The sequence below is a fragment of the Equus przewalskii genome, chromosome 7 (genome assembly GCF_037783145.1).
Source record: "Equus przewalskii isolate Varuska chromosome 7, EquPr2, whole genome shotgun sequence".
Lineage (NCBI taxonomy): Eukaryota > Metazoa > Chordata > Mammalia > Perissodactyla > Equidae > Equus > Equus przewalskii.
Window position 1 is genome coordinate 47,192,181 of NC_091837.1, and position 17,009 is coordinate 47,209,189.

General features: G+C 40.4%; 1 protein-coding gene across 3 annotated transcripts in view; it reads left to right on the forward strand.

Annotated features, from left to right (window-relative positions):
* Positions 1-17,009, forward strand: part of LAMA3 (laminin subunit alpha 3) — a 258,466-nt gene that overhangs the window by 122,349 nt on the left and 119,108 nt on the right. For all 3 annotated transcript variants that reach the window (XM_070629807.1, XM_070629808.1, XM_070629809.1), the window contains 5 exons: positions 1,514-1,670; positions 5,305-5,437; positions 7,631-7,773; positions 9,903-10,000; positions 10,482-10,635. In XM_070629807.1, the coding sequence (XP_070485908.1) occupies positions 1,514-1,670; positions 5,305-5,437; positions 7,631-7,773; positions 9,903-10,000; positions 10,482-10,635 (685 nt within the window). The remainder of the gene's footprint in view (positions 1-1,513; positions 1,671-5,304; positions 5,438-7,630; positions 7,774-9,902; positions 10,001-10,481; positions 10,636-17,009) is intronic.

Consider the following 17,009-nt stretch of genomic DNA (forward strand, 5'->3'; position numbering starts at 1 on the left):
CAATAGATATGTGTGAAATTCAGAACATGCCCCTTAATTTGGTGACAAATGATAACTGAACTAAAAGGGTAGCAAACCAGCAACATAAATGCCATAGCGCCTTTTCTCCAGGTTGGTAAACTTTCTGTCCTTTTGTGCTAAATTCTTCCCAAATATTTGTTTATGATATTATCTGAGAATTTTAATTTTTGTACAAGTTTAGAAAGCATTCACGTTCACTTTGTTTTCAAAGTAATTTTTTGATAAATATAATATATATTCATTGTAAAATATTAGTAAGTACATAAAAGTAAACATGCAAAGAAAAATCTTCATTCCACCACCCAAAGGTAACTCCTTTTAATATTTTTTGTATATTTCTTCTAGGCTTTTTCTGTGAATAAAAATTGGTATTTTATTTTTCACATAATTTGTGTCAATTTCTTCACTTCACATGATATCATAAACATTTTCCATTATCATTAGTCTTCAAAAATATTAATGGTAATAGAATATTTCATAATTTCTTTATTTCATAATTGTTGTATATTTATGTCATTTCCAAGTTTCCACTCTTGTAAACATTCTTTTGTGTTAATTCTTTGACACTATATATAAAATCATTCCTTAAAATGTATTCCTGGAAGTAGAATTAGTGGGTCAATGGGTATGAACATTTTTAAGGATCTTTATAAATTCTCTCCAAAAAAAATTACAAGCCTTCCTAATTCTACTTGCAATATACAAGCTTGCCCTTTTATTTCCTTTGATTGGTTAGTGTTTCTGGCTTTAAATCTCCTGACTGGTATCCGCTTGTTTGACTAAACAAGCTATCAGACTTGTTTAAATGGATTGTCGAAAGGTGCCATTTGAAGAACTTCAAGTAGTTTGAATGGAAAATGTCACACAAGCGTTGGAATATTTTTGATCCTTCTCTGTGACTACCATTATTGGACTCTTGAAAGGAATCCATTTATAAGCACTTAGTTTAAGAGAAAACAAGGCATAGAAGAGTCATTCTAGTGATCCAAATATATGGATATAGAGAAAATGTATCTAACTGGAAACTTAGCATATGAAATATTTTATGGCATGTTCACTATTGTATCTATGATGCTTAGCAACAGTGCTTGACACATGTTAACATTTGTGTAATGAGTGAGTATGAGTATATAAATGAATGAATGAATGGATGGATGAATTTGTAGTAAATAACCTAATTTGACTTTGCTAAGTTGTTGGCAACCATTTAGAACATATTAAGGATGCTACCACTATGGGTTGTACTAAATGATTTTCTCATTTTGTTGTTTGGAATGAGTAGGTGTTGGGTGTGTTTTATGTGAATGTTTACAAGTGAAAGCAATAATTTAGAGAAAAGGCAGGGTGTTGTCCTTATCTCAGTTGTTGTTATCTAACGCCCTCTGTCAATTTGGTGGAGTTCTTTCAGCAATAGCTGTTTGGATTAAAAGATACTCAGAATCACCCACAAACCTAATTTGCTGCATCCACGTTTACTTTTTATTTATGAAAGACCTGAAGACAACTACTATTTCCCGGATTTGCATCATATGAAGTATGAGATTGAGGACGGCACTACACCTAACGGAAGAGAACTTCGGTTCGGATTTGATCCCCTGGAGTTTCCCGGGTTTAGCTGGAGGGGATACGCTCAGATGAGCCCAGTCCAGGTACGGAGCCAGTAGGAAACAGCTCCATATACTTCACCACAGCACTCTCAGTGAGTCCCCGAGAAAGGAGAACTGTCCCCAGAGCTGATTCCAGGATTCTTCTTCTCCAGAACATGCATGGGGCTCTCATAGCATTGGGTTTTAACTAATAAGCAGAGATATTGATTTCACAGTTTATCGTTACTTTAATTTGGTCACCAAATCAGAAAATGAAGGGATTAAAGAAAAGGATGTTTGTCTCTGGAGACTTTTTATAAGAAGCAGTTTCCCAAACAAGATTAGGCTACATTTTAACATGAGAGACATTTTTCTTTAAAGCCATTTGTGGAAAAGAAAAATGAGGTGACCAGGGGCCGGCCCAGTGGTGTAGTGGTTAAGTTTGCATGCTCTGCTTGGAGGGCCCATTGTTCACTGGCCCAGATTCTGGGCACGGACCTATCACCCCTCAATAAGCCATGCTGAGGTGCCATCCCACATAAAATAGAGGAAGATTGGCACAGATGTTAGCCCAGTGACAATCTTCCTCAAGCAAGAAGAGGAAGATTGGCAACAGATGTTAGCTCAGCGTCCAACTTCCTCACAAAAATAAAAATGAGGTGACAATTCCAGTAAAGCTTATGTTGCTCTGGGGTTTTTTGGGGGTTTTTTTGGCTGAGAAAGATTCACCCTGAGCTAACATTTGTCACCAATCTTCCCCTTTTTGCTTGAGGAAGATTTGCTCTGAGCTACATCTGTGCCAGCCTTCCTCTATTTTGTATGTGGGTCACTGCCGCAGCATGGCCACCAATGTGTGGTGTAGGTCCCCCCCAGGAACCAAATCAGGGCCACTGAAGCGGAGCATGCTGAACTTAACCACTGGGCCATGGAGCCGGCCCCTTGTGTTGCTCATTTTTGACCAACGCTTTTTTTTTTCCTCTTTGCTTTTTAAACTCTGAATTACTATGAATAGAAACTGAGATAAATGAGGAGTTTTAGTTAGAACTATTTAACTTTTCTTTCCCCTGTTTCTCCTTTCCTTCATTCTTCTCTATTGTATCCATCTCTCTTGGCTTTGTATTGGAATAATTAAGGAATTTACACATTAACTGTTGACCTTTAGAACTTATACGCTATTTATAACTAAAAATGTCTGCAGAGAGTTGAGTAGTTTTGTTCTCAGAATTTCTCTTTGAGGTTGGTCTCTTCAAGCTGGGTTTCTCAGTGGAGAAATTCAGAGTAAAAGAGGTAAACTGGTGGCCAGGGCGATCCAGTATTTGTCCTAAGTAGACCCAAGACTAGTACTTGCTGCTTCTGTCTCAGTCAGCCCTCAGTCAATCGACTTCTCCTGGAGCCTCCACTGTCCACCACTGCTTCTTGCCGGGCCAGAGTCCCCATCTAGGCTGCCTTTCCCAGGCAGAACGTAGGATCTTAAGACACCTCACTATTTTCTCCTTCTCCTCAAATACAGCAATTCTATTTCTTTAGTTGCTTGATCTTACTTCATTATTTAGAAAAAAGCAGTGGTTTCCATTGAGTCATAATTGGATATGAATGACTGAGAGCCCAGTCAAGGTATATACCTTCTCACAAGTGTTTATAGTTTGAAAGAATAGCCGGCTAACACGAAGGAATGAATTTCTAATGATGGATTTTCTGTACATATTGTTAGTCAGAGGACCTTGATGGTGTCCTTTGAATCACTGCTTACTTTACTCTGCTTCTAAGACATTTTTCCGTTTTTATTTTCCAACTTGGCACTAACACTTAAAGATGAATTCAGTCAAATAAAGAGGGCTCAGTGTGGGTCAGCTGGCAGCTCCTGTTCCCAGAATAAAGGATCCTACCCAAAGTCAGTACTTATTGTCACAGATGTCTCATTCAACGAAAGTCCCCTTCATTTTAACCAAAGGGGCTGGAGGAGAGACTAAAAGAACCACCGATTTGGAAATTTCCAAGGTTCATGAACTTCCTGGGGCCACAGCTGAACCTGGACATGTAGTCTGCAGTTCAGAATTAAACTAGTCTACTCTTTCCTTCAAGACCATGGGCTCAACAGCACTCACAGAGTATCGTGTAAGCACCCGGGGCCGGGGACCAACAGCCTCCTCCCACGAAAGGAGAAGCCCATGTTCTTCTTGGATAGGGATTGAGATCAACTTCGTATGACTCTGCAGGCATGTTTTAGTTACATGCACGTTTTATCACTAGTGTGCTTGGGGTCTATAACCTTTCCTTGGCCAACCTCGGTTTCTGTGACCACTTAGAATTTTACTTGTGTGAAGTGAACTCTGGAGTGGTGAGTTGGAAAACCTGTTTTTTCCTCCCTGTGTAGGGAAAAACACAGCCTCCTGCTTCTCTGTGTGTTTCTTCTCTGTGAGTCTCCTTTACTACTCACACAATACATTTCACTTCTGGTCACCAAGTGTGTGGGGATTTTTCCCCACACCAATCCATTCTCTGCAACAACAGCTGGTGTCCTACAATTTACCTCAATTCTAGCACTACCTACCTGGAGAGAGCATCAGATCCCACAAGGTTAAGGGCTCAGTCCCACAAGACTGCCCACCCCACACACCAGAGGCCAGTCACAAGCCCAGGTTGTCACTCCTCCCTGGGTTCAATTACTTTGCTAGAGCTGCTCATGGAACTCAGGGAAATGCTTTTTTATGTTTACCAGTTTATTAAAGGATATGACAAAGATGAACAGCTGGATGAAGAGATATATAGGGCTAGTTCTGGGAGGGTCACAAGCACAGGAGCTTCTGTCCCCATGGAGTTGGGGTGTGTCACCCTCCCAGTGTGGATGTGTTCACCAACCTGGAAGCTCTCTGAATTCCATACTTTTGGGATTTTATGGAGGCTTCCTCACATGGGCATGATCAATTATCAACTCTGTTTCCAGCCCCCCTCTCTACTCTCCGGAGGATGGGCGGTGGGACTGAAAATTCCAAGCTTCTAATCACGGCTTGGTCTTTCTGGTGACCAGCCCCTATCCAGGAGCCATCCAGAGTCTCCTCATTAGAACAAAGATGCTCCTAGTCATCTTATCACTTAGGAATTTACAAGGGTTTTAGGAGCCTCATGTCAGGGACAGGGTCAAAGTCAAATATTAGAACAAGAGATCCTCCTAGTGCTCCTATTACATAGGAAATTTCAAGGGTTCCTGGAGCTATTTGCCAGGAACAGGGGTCAGAGACCTATATATATTTTCTATTATCTTACAAATGGTCTCTCTAAGGGAGGGAGGGGAACAGTGTTAAATAATACACTTTCCTTTCCTTCTCTTCCACCTTTTTATTTCTCACCTTTCTATTTCAGCCAGTGGTGGTTGTCCCAGCGCTGTGGCTCTCCCTAAACCCTTGTCCATCTAATATTCCACTCTGTCTACCTAATTACAAAAAGGTCAACAGAGGATCTCAGTTGCTGAGGGAGTATGTTTTCATTGTAGCTTTAATTGTAAGTGATTTTAATGTATTGTTAGGCCTGCCTTTTCCATCTTCCACAGAGTTAGTTACTTGGTGCTTGAGTGGGTGTGAATGTGTGTGCGTATACACGGGAAGCCCAGTAGTGAAACTTGAATAAAGTCACTGTTTGGCTCTCATTTCTTTTAACAAGTTGTCTCTTCTATACCTTATGGCTTTTTGATATTTTTCAGAATGAAGTAAAGATCATGTTGAATGTGGGGACATCAAGTCTCACCTTGTTCCGTGTTATTCTGAGATATATTAACCCTGGAACTGAAGCAGTATCTGGCCGAGTAACTATTTATCCATCCTGGGCTAAAGCAGGTGGGTAAATTTTTAAGCCTCTTTTGGATTGAGAAATGATGAATTAGTGGAACGTTTTCTCTAACTTTCCCAAAGTTGACCTCCGTGGAAAACATTCAGCTGCCACGTGGTCTAATAGGACCATTCTCCAGGGGCTGTGTCATTTGCTGCCTTTTCCATCTCTAACGTTCTGCTTATCTAAATTTTGCTATTAAATTGATCATTAACTGTCATTTAAAAAATCGATATAACAAGCTCTATCCCTTGGCTGAACCCTGGGGGTTATGATATCACCACAGGGCAAAGCTAATGTATAACTCATTCATGGTAAAGTGGGTGTCACCTTTGCGGTGGTATTTGAGAAACCATGGCCTACTGCTCTAAATTCTCCCATTGTTTCAGGCAAACCAAATAGTTGAAGGAGAAATGGGTGAGGATAGGAATTTTTAAGACGAACGCTCTAAACATGAAGCCCAAGAAAGCTCCAGAGAGGAGCATGCCAGCCTCGTTCAGGGACGAGGGATTCCTGAAGGCAGAGGAGAAGCTCAGTCAGAGGGCAGATCTCATCACAGTCAGAGGCCTGGAAGTCTGTTCTTTGAGGAGCTAGGGCTTCCGACAGTTCTGGAAACAGATTCCAGGAAGCACTAAGACTCCAAAAGGATACAAAATGGCACCAATGAAAATCTAATTTAGGATAGAAATTTAAGCTTCTTTGTTTAGCATTTACAGCAGAGTCAGACTTGGGGGAAGAAATGAAGCTCCCAAGTTGTCTCAGCCAAGCTTGTGAGGCTGGAGGTTGATGAACTAATAACCCACAGGAAGAACTAGTAAGACTAGTAAACTGGTCTAATGTTATCGATTACAGAGTACTTTAGCATCTGTTTCTTTACATGATAAGAACTTTGTGAACTGAAGAGGGTTGAAGAGGAGGCAGAGCTGAGAGGTAGTCAATTGCCTAAGCACGTGGCTGGTCTTTGTCCAAACGTCCCAATCGTCAGACCCCGACTCTTTCCACTGCCTCCAAGGTGACACTTCCATCAGCAGTTTGCCTTCTCTTTACTCAAACAGTTGGAATACATTCTGGTTCATTTTCTCATTCTCCGGGACGCCATTCCTAAGCCCCCCTATCTGAGTCAGGAGCCCCAGTTGTGTATTCCTGTAGTAACCTGTGCCTCCTCCCCAATACCGCTGTCCACACTGTACCGTATTCTCCTGTTTTCTGGTCTGTAACCCCTCACTTCCCCTGTCCCTGCTATTGGGGAGCAAAGCCCGTGCTGGCTGTGTTGACTGCATCCTCCCCAGAACCTAGTTCTAGGCCTGACCCATAGTGGGCCCCACAGATGTTTGTAGACCGGGAGACTGAATGCAAGGATTTGGAGTAAACATTTCTTCTGAATAAATAAAAACTCTCAATTGGACTCAGACGCAACAGTTTTGTTTGTTCTGAACCTTCTACAGAAGGTCCTCTATTTGTTCACTGCAGAGGAAAACACACTGCATCCTTAAAATAATCAAACAGAAAGCCAAAACTTTTTATTTCAAAATGAATGCATGTTCTTTATTAGAAACTAAAAATTTTAAATTACCTATAAACAAAAAGGAAAAAAATAATTTAATATCTAATGTAATATATTGAATAGTTACTATGTGCAAAGAACTTTTCTAAGCAGTTTACATGCATTAATATAGTCAATCATTTAACAAATTAAAAAATCACTCACAATCCCAGCATAGGCTCTGCTAACATCAAGGTCCTTCTAGTCTATTTTATACATATGCATTCATACGATTTCTTAAAATTATATCAATAAATCTGATCGGGACATATGATCAGTAAACCATCTTAAACTTTTCAAGATGTAAACTGAATATTAAAAACTGAATATCTAAGGGGCCAGCCTGGTGGCATAGTGGTTAAGTTCAGATGCTCCACTTCAGTGGCCCAGGGTTCACAGGTTCGGATCCCAGGCATGGACCTACATTCCCCTTGTCAAGCCATACTCTGGTGGTGTCCCACATACAAAGTAGAGGAAGACTGGCACAGATGTTAGCTCAAGGCCAATCTTCCTCAAGCAAAAAGCGGAAGATTGGCAACAGATGTTAGCTCAGGGACAATCTTCCTCACCCAAAACAAAAAAAAAAACCCTGAATATCTAAAATCATAACAATGACTGCTAGAAAAATGCCCTAAGCAATTCCTTTTATTTCTGATAGGTGCTGCTCAAAGCAAAGAAATCATCTTCCTGCCGAGTAAGGAGCCAGCCTTTGTCACCGTCCCCGGAAATGGTTTTGCAGACCCATTTTCAATTGGACCAGGGAAATGGATTGCTTGTATTAAGGCAGAGGGAGTCCTGCTGGTAAGAGAGAGTTCTGAGTGGAGATTCTTCCCCCGTTAAGATGGTCCCCTCCACAGTGAGCCACAGTGACTATAAGATACCAAAATCATAGCTGGTTCCCTTTTAGACACAGGAACCTATGATGACAGTTGCCCTCTCGTGACATAATGACCTAGGAACCAACTTAAACTATCTTTTATATTCTTCCAGCAAGCTTTTCACAAGCAAAAAAAAAACCAAAAAACAAATTATAACTCATAATGACTCAAAGATATCAAAATAAATGCAAAACCTTAATGAGCGTATGTCCCACCTTTCAAAACTGTCTTTGGGATTTTTCATCAGGAATCAGAAGGACATCTAAAAAAATCAGCCTCCCTGGGAATTGTGTAGAACGAATCAGATGAAGCTAGAGGAAGAGAAGATCCTAAAATCAGTGAAGTTCTGGGTGGTGGAAAGAGAAGGAAGAGACTGGAGGAGCCAGTGCTTCTCCGTGGCGCTTTTCCTGCCTTCTTCTACCTTCAACGTAGGCAATAGTCTCACCAAAGAGATTGCCTTGGACAGAGAACTCTTCATTAAGGAAAAGGCTGTGTCTGTGAACACTAACAGAATAGCCAGAGAAGCCATGGGGCTGTGGGGAGTCCAAGGGATGGAAAACCGCTGTCTGAGAGAGCCCTCTTTGATGCCTGCTTTAGCTTGTAGCAAGGGCTTTCACAATAAAGTCTTTGGCAATACTTGGTTTCATGCACTCAGAGTGGAAAACATAAAGCTCTTCCTTCTGGCACTACCCCTGTGATTGGCTACATTAGCAAACCTTAGGCAAGTCCCTTAAGTCCAAGCCTGCCTCAGTTGCTTCTTCCTTAGAGTCAATGCTTATCCTTACAGGTCCTTGCCCAACCTAGGATCTTACAGAGAAAATGTGAAGGTTTGTGCTGTTCATTGAGTCCCTGTTTTTCTTGCATCTTCTTGGTAGAAAGCTTCGTTGTTTTAAAAAAGTTTAAGAATGTGTCACAGATGTTAGAAATGAGGAAGAGGAAAACTCCTTTGAGGCCAGATACAGATGTCCAATAATGGGTACAGAGTTGGACTAATGGAAAGAAGTTCGTTATAAAAGTTATTACATAGGCATGGAAGCTGCTTCATGACATTTAGTCACTGCAGTTGGGTACTAATTCATAGGTATGATTCCATATTATGACCTCATTGTCTCTAAAAATATTTTATTGAGCACCTATTATCAACCTTTACTGTTTTGGGATGTATGGGACCATAAAGTAGTGAGGAGATATGGTCCCAACCTAAGGAAGCTTATTAATAGAACAATAACCACTTTAAAATTAAAACCCACTCAGGTAGTAAGACCACTGAGGTGGACCACTGAGTCCCTACTTTTCCCCTCCCATACATTTCTCGTCTTCTCCATTAGAGACAAATTGAGGTCTGTGAAGAGAGAAAAAGCCTTATGGCCTGTGTATGAGTCTCTCCTTGTGGAAGAAGTTCCCTCCCTCCCTCCCTCTGCAGATAGGCAGTGATGCCAGGGTTGCTGGGAAGCTGTCACACCATCCACGTGTCAGAAGCCCAGAGCTCTGCTCTTTCCTGAAGAGCTGCTTAGCTGAATTTACGTTGTGGGCTTCCTTTGGCACACTCAGTGGAACATGTTCTTCCTCTCATATCCTGGGACAGGCAGTAGGCCAGTTTCAGTCTATGATTCACCAAGATCACAAAACATCACTTTTTATACCAAGCCAGGCAAGCATCACTCTGGTGTGGGAACAAAAAGCCATAATATGTGACCTGCAACTCATTGTTCTATAGTGATGAAGGCAATCAGTATTTCAAAGGAATATTTTATCAATTTAGGGTTTATTATTTTTATTTTTGAATTTATAAACAACCCAGGAGAGGCAGTAAAATTTCCCTGAGATTTGAAATTAAAAACGTTCACCTGAGGCACTTAGCTTCGGTGCTGAAAGCACCAGCAATGAGTGTGCTGGTGCGCCGTGGGGCAGAACAAGGCAGCTGATGTGGAGAGTTTAACTGGCAAGCTTCACCTGGCTATTATTAACTTAGCTAGCATGTTTGGTTATTTTATTACTAAAGTAGGCCCACCACCAGGATGAGTAATCGTCCTTTTGGTCTTTATTTTCTAGGACTACCTGGTGCTGCTCCCCAGGGACTACTATGAGGCATCTTCGCTGCAGCTGCCAGTCACAGAGCCGTGTGCTGACGCAGGACCTCCCCAAGAGAAGTTAGTATGGGCAGCAGGTGCACCATCCAGGTCCTCTAACTCAGGAGCCTTTGGTGCCAGGCTTCACAATAGGCCTCAGGGTCACAGCTGCAGCAGGATGCCCTGGATAATTCCTTAATTGTGATTTTTCTCTGTGGCAGTCGACTGTCTTTCACGTAAGAATCACAAAGCATTTTGCACACTGTAGCTGGCCCTTAAGAGTGACTTCCACCCTCTAGCATGTGGAAATGCTGATGAATGCTCAAATAATGTCCTCGAGGTCATGCACCTGGTAAGGGGAAGACCTTATGATAGAATTTGGGTTTGTGGACCTTTATTTCTTCCATTCCTCATGCGGATGAAAATTTACCACCCACTTGCCAAAGTCGGCACTTAGTAAAAGTTTTTGAAGAATGATGAATGAATGGAATGGCTAAGAGTCCTTGGGGATGCTTTGTGTTATGTTCTCAGTTGTAACTGTTGTATTTTGTTGTTTTTGAAGTTGCTTGCTTTACCAGCATTTGCCAGTGACCCGATTCCCCTGTGCCCTGGCTTGTGAGGCCAGACACTTCCTGCTTGATGGGGAGCCAAGACCCTTGGCAATGAGCCAGCCCACCCCCGCACACCCAGTCATGGCGGACCTCAGTGGGAGAGAGGTGGGGCAGCCTTTTATTTACTGTCAAAGCTATTACTACCTCCCGTCTGTGTCTGCTGAAAACCCTTGGCAGTATTAGCTTCTCAAATTCAGGGCAACCTGCAAGAATTCCTCAGAGGTATTAATTAAAGCGGGACTGAGTGCTCTGATTCAGCTTAGGGCTGGGTGGTTCACCACACTGAGACATGGTAAGGCTGGTCGTCAAACACTTTCTAGACTTGCCGGGGAACATGGGCAATCACAGAATCCTTTCCTTTAGATTCCCTGGACTTAGAAGGGGACATCCTCTTCTACTCGATTCAGGGTAAGATCTCTATAAAAGGCTTCCAGAAACTAAACAGCTTACCCTAAAAGGATACAACACTCACTGACTCTTCAGCTCCTTAGGCTAAGCAATTTCTAACAGCTGAATTCCTTGAGCTCAGAATCTGGAACTGCTACACCCCAAGGCGCCTCCCTCATGGCTCACAAGACAGGTTACCACAGGTCTTGGCGTTGCTTTTTTCCAAGAGTTCTTTGAACCTCAAAACAATGTAGGACTATACTAATTTAAGGTTTGAGTTAGAAGTACTATATATCAATCATAACAATAAGAACGCGCAACACAACACCTCCACATGAAGACCCTGAAGAAAAGCTTCCTCCACTATATTTCCATTTCTTTTCCATTCCATTTGTACCTTTGAGAAAATGTTCATTTGGGGGGATTAAATGTGTAGAATGAAAAGGCATATGGTATTAATTCTCACTGAACATTTAGATGTGTACCTTTTTGTAAACTACATTCCTAACATTTTCAAGGTAGCAGTTATAAGATTTTAAGGATATTTCTTAAGTTTAGTCTTTATTTCATTTTATTTTATAAGAATTTTTATTTTACAAAAAATATATACTTATAAGTAAAATATATAGATATGCATAAATAAAAACAAAATGATCTTCCTTCCACTCTGTTCTAATACTAACAGACTGCCATATCCCTCCCTACCTGTGCGTATACACACACGCATATGCACATACATACGTGTGTATGCATATACATACATGTATACAGATGCACGTGTGTGTGTGTGTTCCGCAGACAGCAGGGAGGTACAGTTGAGACAGACTAATCTTCAGGAAGTTATGCCAAGGATTCATCAGGAGGTGTCCTTGCCTCTGACTTAGCCCAGAGCCACATCACTGAGCTATGATATCTGCATGATGCATAAAACTAAGCCCTGGGCTGTCCAGTTTTATTTAACAGTCCTTTTTTACTTTTTGTCTGAATGCTTACAGACTTGTGTTGTCTAATACAGTAGCCACTAGCCCCATGTGGCTATATAAATTTAAATTAATTAAACTTAAGTGAAGCTAAAAATTCAGTTCCTCAGTTGCACTAGCCACATTTCAAGTGCTCAGTAATCACATATGTCTAGTGGCCACCCTTTTGGACAGCACAGATTGTAGAATATTTTTGCCGTCACAGAAAGTTCTGTTGGACAGCACTGTAATAGATCATTGTGCTAAAATTCAGAGACTAAGGGAGTTGGAAGAGGTCTTAGAAATAATCTGATTTCCCTTCCTGTGGAAGAATTCTTTCTACATTATCCTTGTTAGATATTCATTTAGCCTCTGTTGAATACTTAAATTGATGTGGGACTCAGTTCTTCTAGAGGTAGCCTATTCCATTTTTAAATAAACCATAATTATTAGAAAGTCCTTTTTATATGAAGCCAAAATCTGGCTCATTATAATGTCTAACTTTTGGTCATCATAGGCCACCTGGAGCAATGCTGAGTAATCCTTCCTCCATTTTGGAAACCATGGGTAATGTGGTGGTAAGGGAATGGTTCTTGAGTGAAACTGCCTGGGTTCATGTCTTGGGTCACCACTAACTAGCTGCGAAATCTCCCTGGGCCTGAATTTACTAGTATACAAAATGGAGATAAGAATAGTAGCTACCTCATGGGTACTAGTAAATAAGATAATCCACATGGGACTCATTGGGGTGCCCGGCACACAGTGATGGCCCAGTAATTGTTAGCCATATTGCTGGTGTGTGTTAGAGTCAGAACTCTGGGCTGAAAGGAAGAGCAATCTACTAAATCTAGCTCATGTGAAGGGGTGTTTTTTCCCCAGAGATGTCTGGCAGGATTCCAAGGGCAGGTTTTGAGTGCATTCAGGTCTCTCAGAAATCCTGGAGGGACAGAGCTGCCTGGTTCTAATAGAGGCATCCTCTTCTCTCGGTGTGTTTGTCTGTTCACAAATCCTTCTACTGAGTGGCCTCCTTTGCTTACTCGGTAGCTCTTTGTCTCACACACATGCCATGAAGGCTGCTCTGGTCCCACTTCTTTGTTACCTCCTAACCACTTGAGTCTCCCTTCTTTATTCTCTCTGAGAAAGAGAATCTGGAAAGTTCATCTTTTTATGTCAGCCGCACCTGTTGTATACGCTGCAAGCCTCTGTGTCTTGTAAATAAATATATAGCTTGATTTTTTATATTTCAATCTGATCATCACTGTTTTATGATGTGACTTTAATCCATTTATATTTGTTGTGATTACTGGCATATTTCAACTTATTTTTACCATCTTCTTTACTTTGTTTACTAGCTTTTTATTTGCCTTTTATTTTTCATCGTTTTCTGACTTCTGTTTGATTGTGACAGTTTTCTCTATCTCCCTGATGATTTGGTAGGTATATTTTGTTTTCTAGTTTTTAGGGGTTACCCTGAACGTTTTAACAAGTATCTTTCTTAAGTATAAAGTTTTCCAACAAAGTGTAAAGTTATTCAGTAATTCTGTTCTTTTCTTGTACATGACTTGGACCTTCGCATGCTTATTTACCCATTGTAAACCAACCTCCAACTTATTATTGTGTCTAGAAATTTTATTTTTATTTTCCCATAGACTTACAGTAAGTTTTATCTCAATTCAAATGTATCACATACCCTCCCTCCCTTTCTTTCTTTTTTCTTTCCTCCATTTCTTCTTGGAGACATCTCTCCTGGAATCCTTCATCTCTCCTCTTTACTCCGGAATGTAGTCTCTGCACCTGAGGCACAGCCATCTCCTTAAAATTTTCGTCATCACGCCACTGTCCTAGATATTCACTTTTCATATCTGCTGTATTGAATCCTCTTATTCTTAACTATTGGAATTTCCTTTTTTGTTGTTGTTGTTTTTTTGCTTTCTCATTTTGGTAGATTATAGCCTCCTATGGCTTCCTGACAAGGACTACATAGGAGGTACATTTTCTTTTTTCTTGAGACCTTGCATATCTGAAAATATCTTTATTCTACTCTCAATCTTAATTCTTACTTTGGTTAGATATAGAATTCTAGGTTGGAAATAATTTCTCTCCAGAATTTGATGACATTTTCCCATTGACTTCTAGCTTCACGTGTTGCTGTTGAGAAATTACATTCTGTTCTCAATCCTTTGGCTGCAACTTGCTTTCCCTTTTTCTTAAAGCTTTTGGAATCATCTCTTTATTTCTCATGTTCTGAAATTTCACAAGGATGTGCCTTCATATAGGTAGTGTGTCATCTAGTGTGCTGGGCTCTCAGCAGATCCTTTTAGCCTGGAAAGTCCTATCCATCATTCTGAGAAACTTTGTTGAGTTATTTCTTTGGTAATTTATTCCTTTATCTTTAATCCAGATTTTCAGTCTCTTTATCTTGTTTTGTGCTTTGGGAGACTTCTTTGGTCTTTTCTTCCAACCCCCACCCCAACCCTGCACACACACACAGAAAATTTAAGTTTCAGCTTTCTCTGGTCTCATTTGTTAACATCTGTTTGCTTTCCAGCTTCCAAAATTGTGTTGATTTCTTGGTCTGTTCTTTTCTTCTTCCCTATTCTCTTTTTCTTTGTAGGTTTATAATTCAAAAAATACTCTTATTTGGGGGGATTTCTAAAAGGAAGTATCAATAAATATGTGTATTTAATCTATTATATTTAACCAGATGTCCTAGGATGGACTTTTATTTGTGATATTCTGAAGTTACATTATGATGTGTTTAGGTGTGGATTTATTTTATTTATCTATTTAGTGCTCAGGATGCACTTTCAGTATGAAGATTTATGTCTTTCATCCTGAGAAATTCTCAAGTATTATCTCTTCAAATGTTGTTGTCCTGCCATTCCTTATATTCTTCTTTTCTGGAAATCAGACTGGACGAATGGTAGAGCCTCTCAATCTGTCTCCAAACTGCTCTTTCGTATTTTATATCTCTTTGGCTCTTTCTGGGTGAATTCCTCAAGACTCTCTTAGAATATGTGAATGTTCTGTTTCACTATCACCAGTTTAGGGTTTTATCCAGCCTATTGATTCAGTTTAATTTATACTTTTAATCTCAAAGGTTTCTAATTGGCTTTTTCTCATACTTATTTTTCTTGTTTTCTGCCAATTTTTGTTTTATAACTTTGTTAACTTTTTAAGGAGGTTTCATTTATCTTTTTGAGTATGTTAATGCTCCTGGAGCAGGTATATTTCAGAAATCAGAATTCTTAAGATTTTAAAAAGATAAAATGGTACATGGGCACACCTGCACATGTGCACATGCACACACACACACACACCGTCTCCACTGGGGTCCTAGGCAACACCCTATAATCAAACAGGTTAATATTTCTCCAATGAAAAACATGAATAGGCACTCCAAGGGAGATACATAAAGACTATGTACGTGGACTTGTATCAGTTCAAGTCAGATTTTGCCACCAAGTGATGACTGGTTAGGTTAGGTTAGGTTTTGCCACCAAACAAGTTACAAAAAAGATTCACTTTTCAGAGTTTGGGGATTTCAGCTTAGGGACCACTATACTTATTTTAAAGTCTTTGTCAGACTATTCCATAGAGTTTGTCTCATCTAGCATGAACTCATCTTCTAACTGATCATATTGTTGCTTATCTTTCTTAACATTAGATTTATTAATGTTTCGAAGGCTAATTTGTTTGTAGGCATATTGGCTTATTTTAAATGAGAAGTTTTTACCTTTCCCTTTTTCTCTACACCCATTTCAGCCTATTATTTTTGCAATGTATTACCTAGTCCTCTGGACCCTTAGCCTAGAGCCAGGCATTACAATGTGCCACCTCTATTGTTGTGATCCTGGGGGTAGCATAGATTTAGACACTGAGCCAGTGAGTGGCTTAACTCAGTTTCTTGGTCGTGAGGCTGCATCTTTGATTTTTGATTCCCAATTCGTCAGCTTTTTATAAAGCCAAAACCCAAGTGGTAGATTGTCAGCAATTTTTTTCCACCTTTTCTTGATTTGAGGGAACCCATATCTTTGGCTTCAAAAAATGAGCCTGGATCTGGCTGCTGTCTTATGGAGCATCTTCAGTTCTCTTTACTCTGCATGAGCTGAATTGTTGACCAAAACAGCCTGCTTCCAGACCTGGAGGTCAGCAAGCCTATAACTTCAGCCCCAGTGCCGTTTCTAATTTTTCTTTTACTTTTTACTATTCCATCGTCTGTTTACTTTTAATTCCAAATATATTTTTTTGTTTTCCTTTTAAAACATTTTATTTATAGTTGCTATCTTTTGGAGCAGGAGGGGTATAGCAAATGTGAATTTACTGTGCCATCTGAACTGGAAGTCACCCACACATTTTAAAAATGCTAAATTCTGGGGCCAGCCCTGTGGCCAAGTGGTTAAGTTCACACGCTCTGCTTCGGCAACCCAGGTTTCACTGGTTTGGATCCTGGGCCAGGACGTGGCACTGCTCATCAGGCCATGCTGAGGCAGCGTCCCACATAGCACAACCAGAGGCACTCACAGCTAGAATATACAACTATGTGCTAGGGGGCTTTGGGGAGAAGGAAAAAAAAAGAAGATAGAAGCAGATGTTAGCTCAGGCACCAATGTTTAAAAAAAATTTTTTTTATGCTAAATTCTATCCTATTATTATTAAAACTGCCCCCCCCCCCACAATCCTTCAGCCACTGCTCCATAACTCTTCTACTCTTCACAGCCAAACTTCTCCAAAGACCTGCTTACACTCACTATTTCTAATTCTTTACTCTCCACTCACACCTCAACCCACACCAGTCTGGCTTTCGCCTCCCTACTTCATTATTTTTTTTTTTTTTACCAAGGTTTCCACTGATATCCTTGTCACTAAATCCAGTGGATATTTTTTAGTCCTCATCTACTTGTTTGTTTAACTTCTCAGCAGCTTTCAATGCTTGTTTCTCTTTCCATTTAAAAACACTCTCTTACTTTGTTTTCCATAATTTAAGAGTAGTCTGGTTCTCTTCCTACCTCTCTGGCTGCTTCCTCAAAATATCACATGCAGCTCATCCTCTTCTGTGTATCCGTTGAATGTGGGAAATTGTCGAGGTTCAGTCTTAGCTCCTGTCTTGTTACTCTATATTCCTCCCTAAGC